General features: G+C 41.2%; 1 protein-coding gene across 2 annotated transcripts in view; it reads right to left on the bottom strand.

Annotated features, from left to right (window-relative positions):
- DENND4A (DENN domain containing 4A) overlaps positions 1 to 19,311 on the bottom strand; it is an 858,339-nt gene that overhangs the window by 360,463 nt on the left and 478,565 nt on the right. For both annotated transcript variants that reach the window (XM_053718534.1, XM_053718535.1), the window contains exons 14-18: positions 9,612 to 9,745; positions 6,418 to 6,547; positions 6,020 to 6,226; positions 4,777 to 4,905; positions 4,150 to 4,294 (exon numbers count right to left, since the gene is read on the bottom strand). In XM_053718534.1, the coding sequence (XP_053574509.1) occupies positions 4,150 to 4,294; positions 4,777 to 4,905; positions 6,020 to 6,226; positions 6,418 to 6,547; positions 9,612 to 9,745 (745 nt within the window). The remainder of the gene's footprint in view (positions 1 to 4,149; positions 4,295 to 4,776; positions 4,906 to 6,019; positions 6,227 to 6,417; positions 6,548 to 9,611; positions 9,746 to 19,311) is intronic.

Raw genomic sequence — 19,311 nt, 5'->3', positions numbered from 1 at the left:
TGAAGCCTGTATTAGAATGTCGTCTAGATACGGAGCTACCGAAATCCCTCGCGGTCTTAGTACCGCCAGGAGGGCACCTAGAATCTTTGTGAAGATTCTTGGGGCCGTAGCCAATCCGAATGGAAGAGCTACAAACTGGTAGTGCCTGTCTAGGAAGGCAAACCGTAGATACCGGTGATGATCTTTGTGGATCGGTATGTGAAGGTAAGCATCTTTTAAATCCACTGTGGTCATGTACTGACCCTTTTGGATCATGGGCAAGATTGTCCGAATAGTTTCCATCTTGAACGATGGAACTCTTAGGAATTTGTTTAGAATCTTTAAATCTAAGATTGGTCTGAAGGTTCCCTCTTTTTTGGGAACCACAAACAGGTTTGAGTAGAACCCTTGTCCTTGTTCCGACCGCGGAACCGGATGGATCACTCCCATTAATAACAGATCTTGTACACAGCGTAGAAACGCTTCTTTCTTTATCTGGTTTGTTGACAATCTTGACAGATGAAATCTCCCTCTTGGGGGAGATAATTTGAAGTCTAGAAGGTATCCCTGAGATATGATCTCTAGCGCCCAGGGATCCTGAACATCTCTTGCCCAGGCCTGGGCGAAGAGAGAAAGTCTGCCCCCCACTAGATCCGGTCCCGGATCGGGGGCTCTCGGTTCATGCTGTCTTTGGGGCAGCAGCAGGTTTCCTGGCCTGTTTGCCCTTGTTCCAGGACTGGTTGGGCTTCCAGCCTTGCCTGTAACGAGCAACAGCTCCTTCCTGTTTTGGTGCAGTGGAGGTTGATGCTGCTCCTGTTTTGAAATTCCGAAAGGGACGAAAATTAGACTGTCTAGCCTTAGCTTTGGCTTTGTCTTGAGGTAGGGCGTGGCCCTTACCTCCTGTAATGTCAGCGATAATTTCTTTCAAACCGGGCCCAAATAAGGACTGCCCCTTGAAAGGTATATTAAGTAATTTGGACTTAGAAGTAACATCAGCTGACCAGGATTTTAGCCACAGAGCCCTACGTGCCTGTATGGCGAATCCTGAGTTCTTAGCCGTAAGTTTGGTTAAATGTACTACGGCCTCCGAAATGAATGAATTAGCTAGTTTAAGGACTCTAAGCCTGTCCATAATGTCGTCTAGCGTATATGAACTAAGGTTCTCTTCCAGAGACTCAATCCAAAATGCTGCCGCAGCCGTAATCGGCGCGATACATGCAAGGGGTTGCAAAATAAAACCTTGTTGAACAAACATTTTCTTAAGGTAACCCTCCAATTTTTTATCCATTGGATCTGAAAAGGCACAGCTATCCTCCACCGGGATAGTGGTACGCTTAGCTAGAGTAGAAACTGCTCCCTCCACCTTAGGGACCGTTTGCCATAAGTCCCGAGTGGTGGCGTCTATTGGAAACATCTTTCTAAATATTGGAGGGGGTGAGAACGGCACACCGGGTCTATCCCACTCCTTAGTAACAATTTCAGTTAATCTCTTAGGTATAGGAAAAACGTCAGTACTCGCCGGTACCGCAAAGTATTTATCCAACCTACATAGTTTCTCTGGTATTGCAACGGTGTTACAATCATTGAGAGCTGCTAAGACCTCCCCTAGTAATACACGGAGGTTCTCCAATTTAAATTTAAAATTTGAAATATCTGAATCCAATCTGTTTGGATCAGAACCGTCACCCACAGAATGAAGCTCTCCGTCCTCATGCTCTGCAAGCTGTGACGCAGTATCAGACATGGCCCTAGTATTGTCAGCGCACTCTGTTCTCACCCCAGAGTGATCACGCTTGCCTCTTAGCTCAGGTAATTTAGACAAAACTTCAGTCATAACAGTAGCCATATCTTGTAATGTTATCTGTAATGGCCGCCCAGATGTACTAGGCGCCATAATATCACGCACCTCCCGGGCGGGAGATGCAGGTACTGCCGCGTGAGGCGAGTTAGTCGGCATAACTCTCCCCTCGCAGATTGGTGAAATTTGTTCACATTGTACAGATTGACTTTTATTTAAAGTAGCATCAATACAGTTAGTACATAAATTTCTATTGGGCTCCACCTTGGCATTGGAACAAATGACACAGATATCCTCTGAGTCAGACATGTTTAACACACTAGCAATAACTTGCAACCTGGTTATAATCTTTTTTAGCAAAAACGTACTGTGCCTCAAAAAGGTACTTAAACGATTAATGATTAAATGACAGTTGAGATAATAAACTGAAAACAGTTATAGCATCAACTTTAAAACAACACAACTTTTAGCAAAGGTTTTGTTCCCATTAGTAAGATAACATAACTAAATTTGACATAAAAATTATTGAGTAACGTCTTTATCCACAGTCAATATAAAAAATTCTCACAGCTCTGCTGAGAGAATGTACCTCCCTTCAAGAAGTTTGAAGACCCCTGAGATCTGTCAGAGATGAACCGGATCATGCAGGAAAAATAATAGCTGACTGGAAATTGTTGATGCGTAGCAAAGAGCGCCAAAAACGGCCCCTCCCTCTCACACACAGCAGTGAAGAGAAACGAAACTGTCACAATTCAAAATAAACTACTGCCAAGTGGAAAATAAAGCCCAAACATTTATTTACTCAGTACCTCAGCAGTGTAAACGATTCTACATTCCAGCAAAAACGTTTAACATGATATAATACTTATTAAAAAGATTAGTGACCTTTAACAAAGTAGTTCCGGTGAAGTACCATTCCCAGAATACTGAAGTGTATACATACATGTCATTATAACGGTATAGCAGGATTTTCTCATCAATTCCATTCAGAAAATAAAAACTGCTACATACCTCAATGCAGATTCATCTGCCCCTGTCCCCTGATCTGAAGCTTTTACCTCCCTCAGATGGCCGAGAACAGCAATATGATCTTAACTACTCCGGTTAAAATCATAGTAAAAACTCTGGTAGATTCTTCCTCAAAGTCTGCCAGAGAAGTAATAACACGCTCCGGTGCTATTATAAAATAACAAACTTTTGATTGAAGTCATAAAAACTAAGTATAATCACCATAGTCCTCTCACACATCCTATCTAGTCGTTGGGTGCAAGAGAATGACTGGGACTGACGTAGAGGGGAGGAGCTATATCAGCTCTGCTGGGTGAATCCTCTTGCATTTCCTGTTGGGGAGGAGTTATATCCCAGAAGTAATGATGACCCGTGGACTGATCACACATAACAGAAGAAACAACTGTTATTTCATTTACCTGGGATCAAAAGAGTGTTTACCATCAATAATGTTTTTAGTGATCGATTCTAAATTTTAAATTATGTAGATTTTACCTTTTATGGGTAAATTTAGAAATCATTGAACAGCTTGGACACTGTAGATGTCTTGGCAAAGAACTAAAAGGCATTCATATAAGCCCCATAAACAAATAATCTGAATGAATAATAACGAATCTGCATTAGGGGGACAAAAAAAATATATTATTGGAACAGGGCTGACTACAATCATGTATTAATGATGCACACCCCATACATTGGTGTCCGGAATCGCCATTGACTTAAGAAAATTTCTCCGGCAGCATGTTGCCACTGATGATATTATGATTGGTGGATTTTTTTATTTTTTTTGCACACCACTGAAAAATTTTCTGCAGACTCTCATGACAGCAGATGATGTTGCCACCAAATGGTTAACACGAATAACAAACAACCTCAAATAGTCCACCAAAGTATTCATAGGATCATGGAAATTCTATAAAAAAATGCAATGTGGTTGTTTACTACAGTGTGAAAGGTAAAAACACACATTTTAAGTAGTTTTCATTAATAAACTGAAGTCTACCTTGGGGTTAAAATGAAATGTGCCATTCATGATATTCAAGTCTTAGATACATATATGGTAAAGTGTACGCAGTGCAATTAGAGTCATAGGAGCATTGCCAAAGGTCTATACTGTGTCACTATACATAAAGTGGAAATCAGGTTAAAAGCACCCATCAAAACAATTACAAATTTTACAAATGCAGGCATAAAAAAGTAATACTTACCTCAAAGAGGGAGGTAGGTTTTAATAGGGCAGTTTGTTAAGCAAATGATAAAAGTGTCACTGAAAAATGTCAGGCACTGCTACTCCCAAATTAAAGCATTCATACCATTTAGTGAATTTAGGGGTAAAGTTATGCAACAAATCTGTTTAGAATTACCTGATGGGGTGGGCTGCAAAGCAGGCATATGCTGCTTTTTCAAAGCTCTTTTAAATTGGGCTACTCCTAGGAGCACATTCCTTATTTTTATCCAGAGAAAGTAACCCCCTCTATTCCCAGTGGGCCACACACTTTCTAGGACAGCCTGTGAAAGAAACAATTGACAGCAATCTTTAGTCTTATACAGTAGTTGCTTTTACAAATATTTTTGGACATTTTGTCAAACATTAAAATAAACAAACTGGCTTTTGTCCACATATTCAAATCTCTACATCAACGGTACAATCATAATTACATTTGTGAGTTTTTTGGTGTTCAAAAGTCAAATGGGTGTCATTAGGCAACCGTAGGTCTTACCATAAATTTTCAATTAGGGTGAGCTCTGGGCATTGACTGGGTCATTCTAGGACACTCAATTTCTTGTTTTTAGAGATTAATTAAGGTTAACAATAGTAAAAGCAGCTTCCATTGCAAGGGTGCTCTGAGGAACACGTGTGTGCGTGTAACCTATGTACGCATGCTCTTGTAGGTAAAGCTGGTGTTTACGCTCAGAAGGACTAGTGACTCACTGTATCATATAAAAGAGTTGTAATACAGGCCCTCCACAGCAGACAGTTCCCTGCTCACCTTGTTATAGTATCCATATGTAATAGCATTTGGCTGCACGCCAGCTTTCTTCATTTCAAAAAGAACTTTTACTGCAAGCACAGGCTGTCCATACTGGCCACAAAGCTGCATCAATACACGATAGCAAACCTTCAACACAACACAAATTATGAAGAAGAATAAAAAAACAGAATTTATGTTTACCTGATAAATTACTTTCTCCAACGGTGTGTCCGGTCCACGGCGTCATCCTTACTTGTGGGATATTCTCTTCCCCAACAGGAAATGGCAAAGAGCCCAGCAAAGCTGGTCACATGATCCCTCCTAGGCTCCGCCTACCCCAGTCATTCGACCGACGTTAAGGAGGAATATTTGCATAGGAGAAACCATATGTTACCGTGGTGACTGTAGTTAAAGAAAATAAATTATCAGACCTGATTAAAAAAACCAGGGCGGGCCGTGGACCGGACACACCGTTGGAGAAAGTAATTTATCAGGTAAACATAAATTCTGTTTTCTCCAACATAGGTGTGTCCGGTCCACGGCGTCATCCTTACTTGTGGGAACCAATACCAAAGCTTTAGGACACGGATGAAGGGAGGGAGCAAATCAGGTCACCTAAATGGAAGGCACCACGGCTTGCAAAACCTTTCTCCCAAAAAATAGCCTCAGAAGAAGCAAAAGTATCAAATTTGTAAAATTTAGAAAAAGTGTGCAGTGAAGACCAAGTCGCTGCCTTACATATCTGATCAACAGAAGCCTCGTTCTTGAAGGCCCATGTGGAAGCCACAGCCCTAGTGGAGTGAGCTGTGATTCTTTCAGGAGGCTGCCGTCCGGCAGTCTCACTAAAAAACTCTAAGCCATCTCCGTGGAGATGTTGCCTGTACAACGGCAAAGAGAATGACTGGGGTAGGCGGAGCCTAGGAGGGATCATGTGACCAGCTTTGCTGGGCTCTTTGCCATTTCCTGTTGGGGAAGAGAATATCCCACAAGTAAGGATGACGCCGTGGACCGGACACACCTATGTTGGAGAAAAAGTGTCCTCATCCCAGTGTTATTTGCAATGACTACATTTAACAGTATAACAGAGTTGCACAGTGTTGTGATGGCTCTGCTGATCACTACAGTATACGTTTATGTGGATATGTAAATTATAATGACTGTAATTGCCTTTTTAAAGATGCTGAAGCCAACTTCATAACTTAAGTAGTATTTTTACTACATGCATTAAAGCATCTCTATAGTTGCATTCTGTAGCAAATACCTCATCTGGGGAGTCAATATTTTTCACATGCATCTTCCGCAACACATCATACGCTGTCCGTAGAGCTCTCACTTTAGAATGGCAGAACTTTACATATGCAGGGAGGCATATAAACCACAAGCCATAGCAGTGTCTAAGCAGACATCTGGACCACATCTGGGGAATGGATGAATACTGCTTGGCAATTTTATGAGCAGATTTGATTTCCTGTTAAGAAATCACATAATAATATCAAGCAACAATCATCATACTTAGATAATTTATAAGTTCAGTAGATTCAGAAATTAATAAATATATGTAGACAGTACAACATCCATAATAAGGTTGCACGTATAAAGTGTTTTTCTCTTTATTTATATTTTTCAATAAAATATCACTTGCTTCCAAAAAGATATTACCTGTTTAGTTCTTCTGAACATTGGAGATGGGCTGCAGGGTGCAGTAACTTTTGAGGAAAGTTTGTGAGTTTTCAAAAGTCCATCTGGTGTGTCAAAAAGATCCAAAGTAAGAACAGGAAATCCATTGTAACTAGAGAAAAAATGGACATGACACTTCAGTTAAAAGGGAAAATGCCAATGTTATTGTAGTTTGTGTGATTAAAATACAAAGTTAAACTTACAAAAGTATAAACATAAATCTTCATTATTTTTACAAATATATGCAAAAACAATTTGTTTTTCCCATAAAAACATAAGGGGGTAGATTTATTAAGCAGCGGATGCTGCAATCTACCCCCGTAGTCTCCAGATCGCTGGAAACAAGAGTTAAGAAGCAGTGGTCGGCAGACCACAATCATCCCGATCGGATATGATCGGGATGATTGACACCCCTGCTAGCGGCCGCAAATGTGCAGGGGGCAGCATTGCACAATCATTTCACCGCAAATGCTTGTGCAATGTTAAATGCCAACAACTTATGCTATTTAGCGATGTCTGCTACAGCGGATCATGTCCGTCCGACATTTAATAAATCTACCCCTCCAAATTGACTTAGACATGACGTTGTCAAACTGTTATTATATCTGAAAGTTACAACACCAGTAAACTTGTAGCTGATTCGTGAGTAATTGTAACCACAATTTAAAGGGACATTATAATGAAATGTAAAACTGAATTTTATCACTACGTATACACCAGGCTCTAAGATCTTAGCCTCCACAATCCAGAAGAACTGGAGTATACTGTCTGAGGAAACCAGTCTCCCATTTCACAAATCCCCACCACCAGGATTGGTTTATAAGAGGGTAAATAATCTACAGGACCTGTTGGTGCTTAACGATCCTATCTATCCACTGCTACGATAAACGTACATGGTTGCCTAAGGGCAAGCAGGGATGCTTTTGGTGTGGAAGCTGTATAACATGTAACAGCTTACTTACAGGAAACCACATTTGTGGTCTATATTATCATCTGTCCTTGTTTTTTTTACTATGTTGGAAAGACTGTGACATCCTTCCGTAAACGACTTGCTAACCACGGCAATACGACAACAACTTGAGAGAGGTCGTTTTGACCAGCCTGTCGTAAGACACTTTCTCAATTCAGTGTCTATGCTAAGGACTATGCTTATTGATCATGTCCCACACCCTAGACGTGGGGCAAAGGCTTTGTTACGGTTGGAGGCGAGATGGATTTTTAACTTGGATACCATTACCCCAAGGGGGTTGAATGCGAACATAGACTTTGGTTTTTAACGCAAATAATTAGGACAGCGGGAGTCGTCTGTGCTGCATCTACCTACTCTGACATATGGAGCATAAATACTAAGGGTGTTTAGTTTTTCCCCCTGTATAAAGAAAGAGGTGTGATTTATAATACAATAGGCAATAAGACACATGGGGCAGTTGATACCTTGATACCGAGGGGTATAGATGGTGTCACTGAACTTTTTTTTCGATTAATGTGCTGTCTGACCGCAGTCAGATAAGCTAACAGTGATATTAATATTTATACTGTAAGTGTTCATGTGATTTGTATATACACATTTGGTTTATACTGTGTTCTCAGCTGTTTCTCTTGAGCTCCAAATTACATAGGTCACGCTTCATACACTGGCAATTTTTTTTGCTGAGTGTATTGTGTATTTCATTACCATAGCAAATCATGATGCGGTTGTTGTTTTGGATTGGCCCTAAAGGATGACTTCATCTTTTTGCGCCTGATGAAGTGGAGCATGTTAGCCTCGGATTAGCGTGCGTGTGATTGGATCTGAAAACAGCTCATTCTTGTCAGTTAATTAGGTATGGGGTATTTAGGTATGGGTTGGTATGATGTTGGTTATGTCTACACAGCCTCCATTGATAAAGGCTCCTGCGAGAGCCGAAACGTTTTGGCAAGGCCCTTGTTTTTGTGTTTTCTGCATATAAGGCTTTTACTGCAAAAATCCCTCTGTGTTGTGTCTGCTTTGGATAACCTCGTAAGCGCTGGAGCCAGGTGTGGGGTTGATCAAGACTTTGTGTGTATATATATATATATATATATATATATATATATATATATATATATATACACATACATACAAACATACACACACCCCTCTGCCTTTTTTCCCTTGAGATCTCATATAATCTCTTTTTAATAATTTTTATTAGATAATGTTATTATGGGTAACTATACTTTGTAATATATTTTTTATGTGTCTTGTGCAACTTTTTAGTATCGTAAAACAGTTAACCAGAGCTCTTAAGTCGGTAATCATTCTAGCGTTTATCGCAATTGCGCTAACTAAAGCGATCTTGTTTACTTTCAACTCGTAATATGAGCGGTTAGCCCAACGAGCGCAAACCCCACGATAAACCCCTTAATGCTTGCTCGCAAATGTTTGCTCTGTACTTCTAATCTGGCCAATATGTTTTAACATCATTAAGGGAACATTACAGTGAAAAATTAATTATAGCATGTAATTCTTACACTGCTCATCCTGGTAATTTATTTATGTAACCCACCTTGCCCCACAAATGGGGTTAAACAAATAGAATATAAGTCCCACCCTGGAGCCACATAGACATGTGGTTCGGAGCAGGAAACAGCTGGTGAGCCAATCAGCAGTGGCAGTCACACAACCACCAATCACTGACTGTGTTCAGCTCAGGCGTAGAAAAGCTTGTGGTTTCAGAGTGGTACATTACCTATGTGTTTTACCCCATTGGGGGGTTAAACACAAGTTCCAAGAAATAGAGCATTTCATGTTTGCACTACACTGTCTTTTTAAACTTATTAAACTCTAAACATTTCTATCATTCATATAAAAGAGAACTTGTTAAACATGTAAAAATATTTTTGCATAACATTTTTAGCAGGGCTATACTTAGTAAAATCTATATCTCTCTTTTTATGTCCCTCTTTACTATTTGAAATTATACAGTAAATGAAAAAACTCCATGTTATGAATAAATGAAAGGTATCTATAGCAGTAGGTGCAATGTCAATAGTATGAAAATGGTTGGTTCACTCAAATATTAACTTATACACAAATACATAGTGAAAATGCCAAAACAATTGTGTAAAATAAAAGTAAAAGGATATAGTCCTTCAATCAGGCCTCTCGGCGCCGGCGTGAAGAACAGCATTTTACAACTGGTTCAAGAATATACCTGTATTTTAGAGGCAGTTCCTCCCCATTTGGTAAGTGAGGGATCTCAGGTGGGGTTATGAACACTGTGTGCTCACTTCTTTGAGACTCATCTATTTCAATAAGGCGCATCTCAGCAGGCTTATCCACATCAACCTGAAGATATTGGTGTAAATAAAATACATTTTATATTTATTCAGAGCACAGTGTTTAAAAAATAAATAAAATAACTTACCAAATTATATTTCCAAATTATATTTCAAGAGACCCTTACAACTATAGAAATATTCATATTTCAAAATAATAAAAGACGTTACAATATATATGTATGTGTAAAATAAGTGACAACTTACTAATTAGGCAAAGAAGAAAGTTAGTATAAGAAGAATGCATATAACAGATTTTATCCACAAAATGTAAAGCTATTTTAATACATAATTTGGAGTAAAAATAAGTTTATAACGGTACTTATCTACAAAAATTCCCCAAATACTTTTAATGTGAAATTGGTAGAAAAAGGTCTTGAAGTGTTTTAACTGGAGCAGGATACACAATATTTTGAGAAAATTAGTATAAAAATATTTTCAGTGTACCCTAAAAGCCAACACAAAACAGGAACACTATTATTAATCAGGTGAAAGGTCTTTTCAGGATTCCAGAAACCTTGAATTACAAGGTCGTCATCCCAGATCAGAGTCCAAAAGAATGTCACCAGCAGTAATATGAAACAAATTACAGAACTTGAGTTGGAGGCCTGCAAAAGCAATGATTCAAAAGCAATGTTTCTAGAATGCCAGAAAGGTATATGAAACCAAAACATTGTATTTGGTGATTCAGACAGAGCAAATGTTAAAGTTAACTTCCATTCTCAAATTTGCTTTGTTACCATGATATTCTGTGTTAAAGAGATACCATAGATGTCTGGAGCACTACATGGCAGGATATAGTGCTGCCATCTAGTGCTTTTGCAAATGGATAACATTCTATCAAAACTGCTGTCATATAGTGCTTCAGAAATGGGCCGGCTCCTAAGCATACGTCCCTGCTTTTCAACAAAGGATACCAAGAAAACAGAAAAACTAATAATAGGAGTACATTAGAACATTATTTAAAATTGCATGAAAGAAAGATTTTGGGTTTCATATCCCTTTAATAAACTGGAAGATGTAAGAGCAACCATTAATTCAAGAAGTCCACAGGACAGAGCAAGTTGGTTGGTAGAAGGCAGGCCAGTAGAAGTTGTTTGCATGCAGGATGGAGACAGACAGTTCTACCAGTAGAGTCTAGTTAATGCCTAAACATAGAAAGCGTAAGAGAGTCAGCCACAATGCTGAAGGGCATACAACAAAGGGCAGGTATGAGCCATCATCAGGATGTGACAGCTATAAGAGGAAACTGAAAATGTTAGTACTTGAAAGGTAACTGCGATAAAATAACTATCTTAAGTAACCGAGGCCAAGCCTTAGAGAAAACCCACATATTGGAAGCAGAGGTGACCAGACCAAAGCTGAGCTATTGACAGTAGTGTGGGTAGAGATGGATGGGGAGATAAAAACTCACAAGGGTGATGCTGGTCATGAATTAAAAAAACCTCAAGGATATGGACAACAGCTTCCAGGGACTGTACATAAAACATATAAGGCCTTACCGTTAGCCATACACCAAACCATGCAGGCAAAGATTCATAATTTGTATACTGGAGACAGCAGAAAGTTAAAGGGACACTATACTGTAAAACATAAATTATGCTTACCAGATAATTTCCTTTCCTTCTGTATGAGAAAAGTCCACGGTTTCATTCATTACTTGTGGGAAATACAGAACCTGGCCACCAGGAGGAGGCAAAGACACCCCAGCCAAAGGCTTAAATACCTCTCCCACTTCCCTTATATCCCAGTCATTCTGCCAAGGGAACAAGGAACAGTAGGAGAAATATCAGGGTATAAAGGGTGCAAGAAGAAAAAACTAAAATTTAGGTCTGCCCAATGAAGAAAACCGGGCAGGGGCCGTGGACTCTCCTCATACAGAAGGAAAGGAAATTATATGGTAAGCATAATTTATGTTTTCCTTCTTAATATGAGGAGAGTCCACAGCTTCATTCATTACTTGTGGGAAACATATACCCAAGCTCTAGAGGACACTGAATGAAAACGGGAGGGTAAAAGAGAGGCAGACCCTTATTCTGAGGGCACCACAGCCTGCAAAACCTTTCTCCCAAAAGCTGCTTCAGCCGAAGCAAAAACGTCAAATTTGTAAAATTTTGAAAAGGTATGTAAGGAGGACTAGGTAGCCGCCCTACAAATCTGCTCCATAGAGGCCTCCTTCTTAAAGGCCCAGGATGAAGCCACAGCTCTAGTTGAATGAGCAGTAATCCTCTGAGGAGGCTTATGTCCCGCTATTTCATATGCCAAGTGAATAATACTCCTCAAGCAAAAAGATAAGGAAGTGGACGAGGCCTTCTGCCCTCTACGCTTCCCAGAATAGACAACAAACAAGGAAGAAGTCTGTCTAAAATCTTTCGTAGCTTGAAGATAGAATTTCAAAGCCAGAACCACATCCAAATTATGAAGCAACCGTTCCTTCGGTGAAGAAGGATTAGGACACAAGGAAAGAACCACAATCTCCTGATTGAGGTTACGATAAGAAATAACCTTAGGAAGAAAACCCAACCCAGTACGAAGAACAGCCTTATCAGCATGAAAAACTAGGTAAGGAGACATCGCTGAATGCGGAGAGCAATATGCTCTCCAGATTTAACATTGAACCAGCAGCTCACAAGAGCTGCTGGTGCAACGCCGCCCCCTGCAGACTCGCGGCCAATGGGCCGCCAGCAGGGGGTGTCAATCAACCCGATCATACTCAATCAGGTTGAATTGTTTTGCGATTCCTGTCCGCCTCCTCAGAGCAGGCGGACAGGGTTATGGAGCAGCAGTCTTTGTGACCGCTGTTTCATAACTGCTGTTTCTGGCGAGTCTGAAGACTCGCCAGAAACACGGGCCGTCAAGCTCCTTTTGGAGCTTGATAGATAGGCCCATAGGCTCAAACGGAGCCCTCTGCAAAACTTTAAGAACTAGATTTAAACTCCAAGGAGGAGCGGTAGGTCTAAACACAGGTCTGATTCTAGACAGAGACTGAACAAAAGACTGCACATCAGGAAGCTCAGCGAGCTTCTTGTGCAGTAACACAGATAGAGCAGACAGAAATCTGTCCCTTTAGGACACTCGCAGAAAGGCCCTTCTCCATACCATCCTGGAGAAAAGAATCCTGGAAACCTTGACCTTATGCCAGGGGAATCCATGCTCTTCACACCAGAATAAGTAGAAGTGAACCTCCAAGGAACTGCTAATGCATCAGCTCTGCCTGAGGATCCCTGGACCGCAACCCATATCTGGGTAGCTTGGTATTGAGTCAGGACGTCATGAGATCTATCTCCGGCGTCCCCCATCAGTTGCAAATCTCCGCAAACACCTCGGGATGGAGAGACCATTCCCCCGGATGAAAGGATTTTCGGCTGAGAAAATCTGCTTCCCAGTTGTCCACACCTGGAATGTGGATCGCTGATAGCAAGCAGTTGTGGGCCTCTGCCCATTCCAGAATCTGAGATACTTCCCTCATTGCTAGGGAGCTCCTCGTTTCCCCCTGATGGTTGATGTAAGCCACCGAGGTTATATTGTCTGATTGGAATCTGATAAACTGGGACGAAACCCAGAAGAGGCCAAGACTTCAGAGCATTGAAGATCGCTCAAAGTTCCAAAATGTTAATCGAGAGGAGAGATTCCTCTCGAGTTCATAGGCCCTGTGCCTGCCTGGCACCCCAAACAGCTCCCCATCCTGATAGACTTGCGTCCATAGTCGCAATCTCCCAAGATGGTCTCAAGGAGGATGTCCCTTGGGACAGGTTATCTGGACAGAGCCACTAAGAGAGCGATTTTTTCAACCAGTTGTCCAGAGAAATCTGTTGTGACAGATCAGAGTGATCGCCATTCCACTGGCTCAGCATGCACAGCTGAAGAGGCCTGACATGGAACCTGGCGAATGGAATGATGTCTATGCTGAACACCATGAGTCCAATTACCTTTATACACCGGGCCACAGAGGGCCATAAAGAAGTCTGTAGGGCAAGATAATTGGAAGTTAGCTTGCAACGTCTCTGGTCTGTAAGAAATATCCTCATGGATATGGAGTCTATTATCGTACCCAGGAATTCCACCATGGTACTGGGAACAAGAGAACTCTTTTCTAAGTTTATCTTCCATCCATGAGATCGAAGAAAAAATAGAAGAGCTTTTGAATGGTGCTCTGCAAGCCGACAGGATGGAGCCTGAACCAGGATGTCGTCTAAATATGGTGCGCTGGGGGCGGAGCCTAACAGAGCTCCAAGATGGAAGTGTTTCACTAGAGCTCCGCTAATGAGTCAGGAGGAATTGACCAACACTCCTCTAATGCCGGTAGCCGAGTGATTACAATTAGACAGGAAACCCTGGGAAACATCTGAGCACAAGGAGGAGGCATCTCGGAGGAGCGACACAGAAGTTAATGGGATGCAATTATAACGCTATACTAACTCCGGTCGTCGCCATCTTGCCTGCAGGGCCCACATACGCAGAGCGGATCTACTCAGAAGGTGCGCATAACTGCAGCAAACACGGAGCTAATGAGACCTGGCCTGGCGTCTAACACCTCAAGCGATCCGACAACGGAACCTTCACCCCGCAAAGACCATACAAGCAGTGAGTACTGGCCACACAGATAACGGCCCCCGTGGTATTGAGTAGTTTTGAGACAGGACTTGCAGGGGGTACATGACAACAGCAGTGAAGGTGCTATGCTTGACCTGAGGTGAGGACGCAGGGGCCAAGTTATTACTTTGAAAGTCTGCCATTACAGCCCAAGTTACAAGGGGCATTAGGCTATAGCTGAGACAGAAGACATAAAGTGTAATAAGGCTCATCTGGAGCAACATACTCCCACTACTCAGCACCATGCCCTATATTTAATGCGGGCCCAATAATCAGAACAAAACGCATACAATCTAAAATAACTTATAAACAACAGAAGGTTATCAACTGCTATATAGATCGCATGTGGCATGGAAGACAAGATGTGGTGATTAGGTTAATATTGCTGGCAAGAAGGATATTTATGACAGTGGAAGCTTTGGAATATATCTAGGGGTTGCGGCTGACTATTTGTAGAACTTTTTATATAACATTCACCCCTACAACAAAGTTCAAGAGCTGGGCTTTTAGAAACTACTGGAATTTATGGCCTGGGCCTACTTTTAATTCAGCTTTCAGTCCCAGTTTATCAAGTAATCTTTTGTAGATAGTACAAGACTGAAACCCTGTGGCTATAAGAGGTATAACTACTTAATTTATATATTAACTACTCATAAGGCAAAGAAAAAAATCATATAAAAAAATACAGAAGCTAACCACGAGTGTTTTTTCCCTTTTTATCTTTCCTTGTCTATGTTAATAAGTTCTGGGAAAGAGGAATGGCTTCAAAGAGACTAAACAAACAAGAGAAACTACACAAACCTACATCAGTTACATCTTTTTTCAAGCCTTCCCAGGGAGACAACACCCCAGATCAATCCAGAGAAATGGAGGAAACTAATGATGCAGCAGCGACAGGATCTTGCCCATTGGGGGATAACACCCCTCTAACCAGAGCTGATTTGCATTTACTTGTTTCCAAACAGGACATTACTAGTAGCTTTGATAAGCTGTGGGTTAAAATTGATACTATGCACACTTCTATGAACGAGAGCCTTAGCGACATTAAAAAGGACATCTCAGAGCTTGGCACGAGAGTTGAAACTTTAGAAGATAACAATGATATCCTACTGGAAGATGTGGAGATGGCAGTCCAACAGGTATCGCAACAACAGCAAATAGTCAACGAGCTGCTGGACAAGATTGAAGATATGGAAAATAGAAACAGGAGAAGTAATATCCGCTTGAAGGGTACTCCAGAATCTGTCAAAGCCGAAGACCTTCCATCCTATCTTCATCTTCTATTCTGTGCCATCACAGGGGTTGATCCCTCCACGGAAATAGAAATTGAGAGAGCCCACAGAGCCTTGAAATCCAGACCTAAAGCTGACCTTCCACCCAGAGACGTTATTGTAGCTTTCTTCAGATATCCAGAGAAAGAAAAGGTACTCAGAGAAGCAGCCAAACAGCCAACCTTTAAATTCAGAGGGAATGTTATCCACTTTTTCCAGGACTTAAGCACTAGAACTCTTTAAAGAAGGGGGTCGCTATGACCTCTAACCACCTTATTGCGGAAAAATCAAATACCTTACAGATGGGGCTATCCATTTGCTCTGCATATTACCAAAGATAATAAGACTCTCACAATCAGGGATGCCATAGGGAATCCAGACATCTGTGAAGCGCTGGACCTGGAAACCCCTGCTACTTCGGAGCCTTCACCGCACCAGGAACAACCCAAACCGCAAAGACTCCCTCTAAAATCTCACAGGTCGCAGTGGACCAAGACCCCCAAGAAGAAACAGAGGAACAAGTGAAAGACTCTTTATAAGATGTTAGGACTTCATGTTTTTATCTTTCAATATTTGTTTTCTCTTCTTACAGGTGGTCTTTAGGGAGAAAACTGGAAGAAGATATTCTTGGACCTATTGACATGCAGGTCTAAAGCTTGCAAATTGGTTAAAATATAAGCCTCAGTCTTGTAATAAGTATCCCTTTCAAGTTTTAGATAAAATGTATTGCATTCGGTATTTTACTTAAGAAAATACAGGTTCTTTTTTTTGGGGTTGAATTCAGTTGTTCTGAGTTAGGGAATATATGGGGTGTCCCAAAAGTTACACAGTTACGAAGTGAGTTAATATATAAGGAGTGGGAGGGCAATTCTCCAGATCTCATGTTCCCCCCCTTAGTTATCTACATGTTAATCCAGAGATATAATGTTTTGTTTTTTACATCTGGTTTGAAAGTACAAATGGGACTATTGATATTAACAGTTACTAACCTAACTATCTGATTTTTTTCTTAATTTTTCCACCTTTTTCAATCTATTCCTTTCTCTACTCTTCCCTTCCCCTCTCCATCCCTTCCCCTAAAAGGACTGCAAAGAAATCCCACATTTCGGCAGAGAGCGGATTCTCCCGACAGGGGCCAAGGTACTGAAGGATTGGGTGAGCTGAAAGTTTTAATTTTGTTTTTGTGGACTGTTGCGAGACACAGGGGTCCGCACCACACTCAATAAAAATTCCAATGGCAGCTACTAGTATCACCCTGATCTCACATAATGTGAGAGGCCTTAACTCTGACATTAAAAGAAGAAAAGCTCAAACACAATATAGACAGCAGGGAGCTAACGTCATATTCTTGCAAGAGACACATTTTAAGTCCGGGGACATCCCGAAATACTGGACGAGACAGTTTCCTCTACACTTTCACTCCACAATCGACAAGAAAAAGAGGGGAGTTTCAATTCTGTTACACTCTTCAGTGAATTTTAAACTCATTGACACTATAATAGATAAAGAGGGCAGGTATATAATTGTGAGGGGCACTCTAAACAAAGTGGAGATTGTTCTATGCAATGTTTACGCCCCAAATGTGCAGCAAGAACAGTTTTTTAATAGGGTGTTCTACCTCCTCTCAGGCTGGAACTCGACCAGAATCTTTCTTGCAGGGGATTTTAATGTGTCTTTGTATAAACAAGATCCCTCACTACAAACACACCAGCACACCTCAATCTCTAGAAATCATAAGAAATTTAAGGCAATCTTAAACAATATGGATGGCCATAATCTTTTAGATTCTTGGAAATCATTATACGGCACTACCTCCAAGCATACCTTTTTCTCTATGGCCCATAATAAATATTTTAGGTTGGATTACATATTTGTCAGTCAAACACTGTTAACCAATGTAAGGTCCTCCTCAATTCACCCATGTGTGTGGTCTGACCACTCCATAGTCGAATTAAAGTTAGAAGGGTTTCTCCCACCTAGATCTATGAAAAGCTGGACCTATGACCCCACACTTATGAAAAACCCTCTGCACAGAGAGACAATTCTAAGGCACATGATAGAATTCTGGGACATTAATACTGATACGGTGGATAATCCTATACAGGTATGGGCGGCTGACAAATTAGTAATGCGGGGTCTTTTTATTCAGATTAAATCACGGGCTAGGCACAAAACAAAAGAGCTATGTAACACCCTACAAGCTGAAATAGCAAATCTAGAAAAGAGACATAAATTGACTGGTTCGTCTAGTATATATAGAACATTACTCGACAAATGTCAGACACTAGATACCATGCTTAATGACCAATCGATAAGGGCGGGGCTACAGTTGCAATCGTCATACTTCATTTATGCAAACAAACCAGATAGATTTTTAGCTAACAAAATTAGAAATAAAATCAAGGCTATCTCCATACCTATGCTTCGCAATTTGGGAGGCCAACAGATATAGTTAATATATTTGCTACCTATTATGGCTCATTGTACGATGGGAAAAAAGTTGACAAATCAGAGCTAACACAAAGTTTATGCGACAAATTCTTAGAAGAAGCAGACTTACCCAAGATCACTCAGCAAGAATTAGACTCTCTAAACGCAGACATAACGAATAAAGAAATACTAACGGCTAGATTTAGAGTTTTGTCGGTAACGACCCGCGTAGCTAACACTGTTTTTTTCCCCCCCACACCTTTTAAATACCGCTGGTATTTAGAGTTCACAGAAGGGCTGCTTTAGGCTCCAAAAAGGGAGCGTATAGCATATTTACCGCCACTGCAACTCTCAATACCAGCGGTGCTTAGGGACGCGGCTAGCTTCAAAAACGTGCTCGTGCACGATTCCCCCATAGGAAACAATGGGGGAGGTTGAGCTGAAAAAAAACCTAACACCTGCAAAAAAGCAGAGTTCAGCTCCTAACGCAGCCCCATTGTTTCCTATGGGGAAACACTTCCTAAGTCTGCACCTAACACCCTAACATGTACCCCGAGTCTAAACACCCCTAACCTTACACTTATTAACCCCTAATCTGCCGACCCCGCTATCGCTGACCCCTGCATATTATTATTAACCCCTAATCTGCCGCTCTGTACACCGCCGCCACCTACGTTATCCCTATGTACCCCTAATCTGCTGCCCCTAACACCGCCGACCCCTATATTATATTTATTAACCCCTAATCTGCCGCCCCCAACGTCGCCGCTACCTACCTACACTTATTAACCCCTAATCTGCCGACCGGACCCCGCCGCTACTCTAATAAATTTATTAACCCCTAATCCGCCTCACTCCCGCCTCAATAACCCTATAATAAATAGTATTAACCCCTAATCTGCCCTCCCTAACATCACCGACACCTAACTTCAAGTATTAACCCCTAATCTGCCGACCGGACCTCACCGCTACTATAATAAATTTATTAACCCCTAAAGCTAAGTCTAACCCTAACACTAACAACCCCCTGACTTAAATATAATTTTTATCTAACGAAATAAATTAACTCTTATTTCGGCTTTGGAGGAGCATCTCCGTTCCACGTGGGTGCAGATTCAGGATTGCCTTCATCGTTCTATGCAGCGCCAAAAGTTCCAGGCTGATCGTAGGCGTCTGCCCGCGCCTTCCTACCAGGTTGGTGAGAGAGTTTGGCTATCCTCCCGCAACTTGAACCTTCTTGTGCCTTCCAATAAACTGGCTCCCCGTTATGTTGGTCCTTTTC

The sequence above is a fragment of the Bombina bombina genome, chromosome 6 (genome assembly GCF_027579735.1).
Source record: "Bombina bombina isolate aBomBom1 chromosome 6, aBomBom1.pri, whole genome shotgun sequence".
Classification (NCBI taxonomy): domain Eukaryota; kingdom Metazoa; phylum Chordata; class Amphibia; order Anura; family Bombinatoridae; genus Bombina; species Bombina bombina.
The sequence above is the reverse complement of the archived record's forward strand: the minus strand, read 5'-3'. Positions and strand labels throughout refer to the sequence as shown.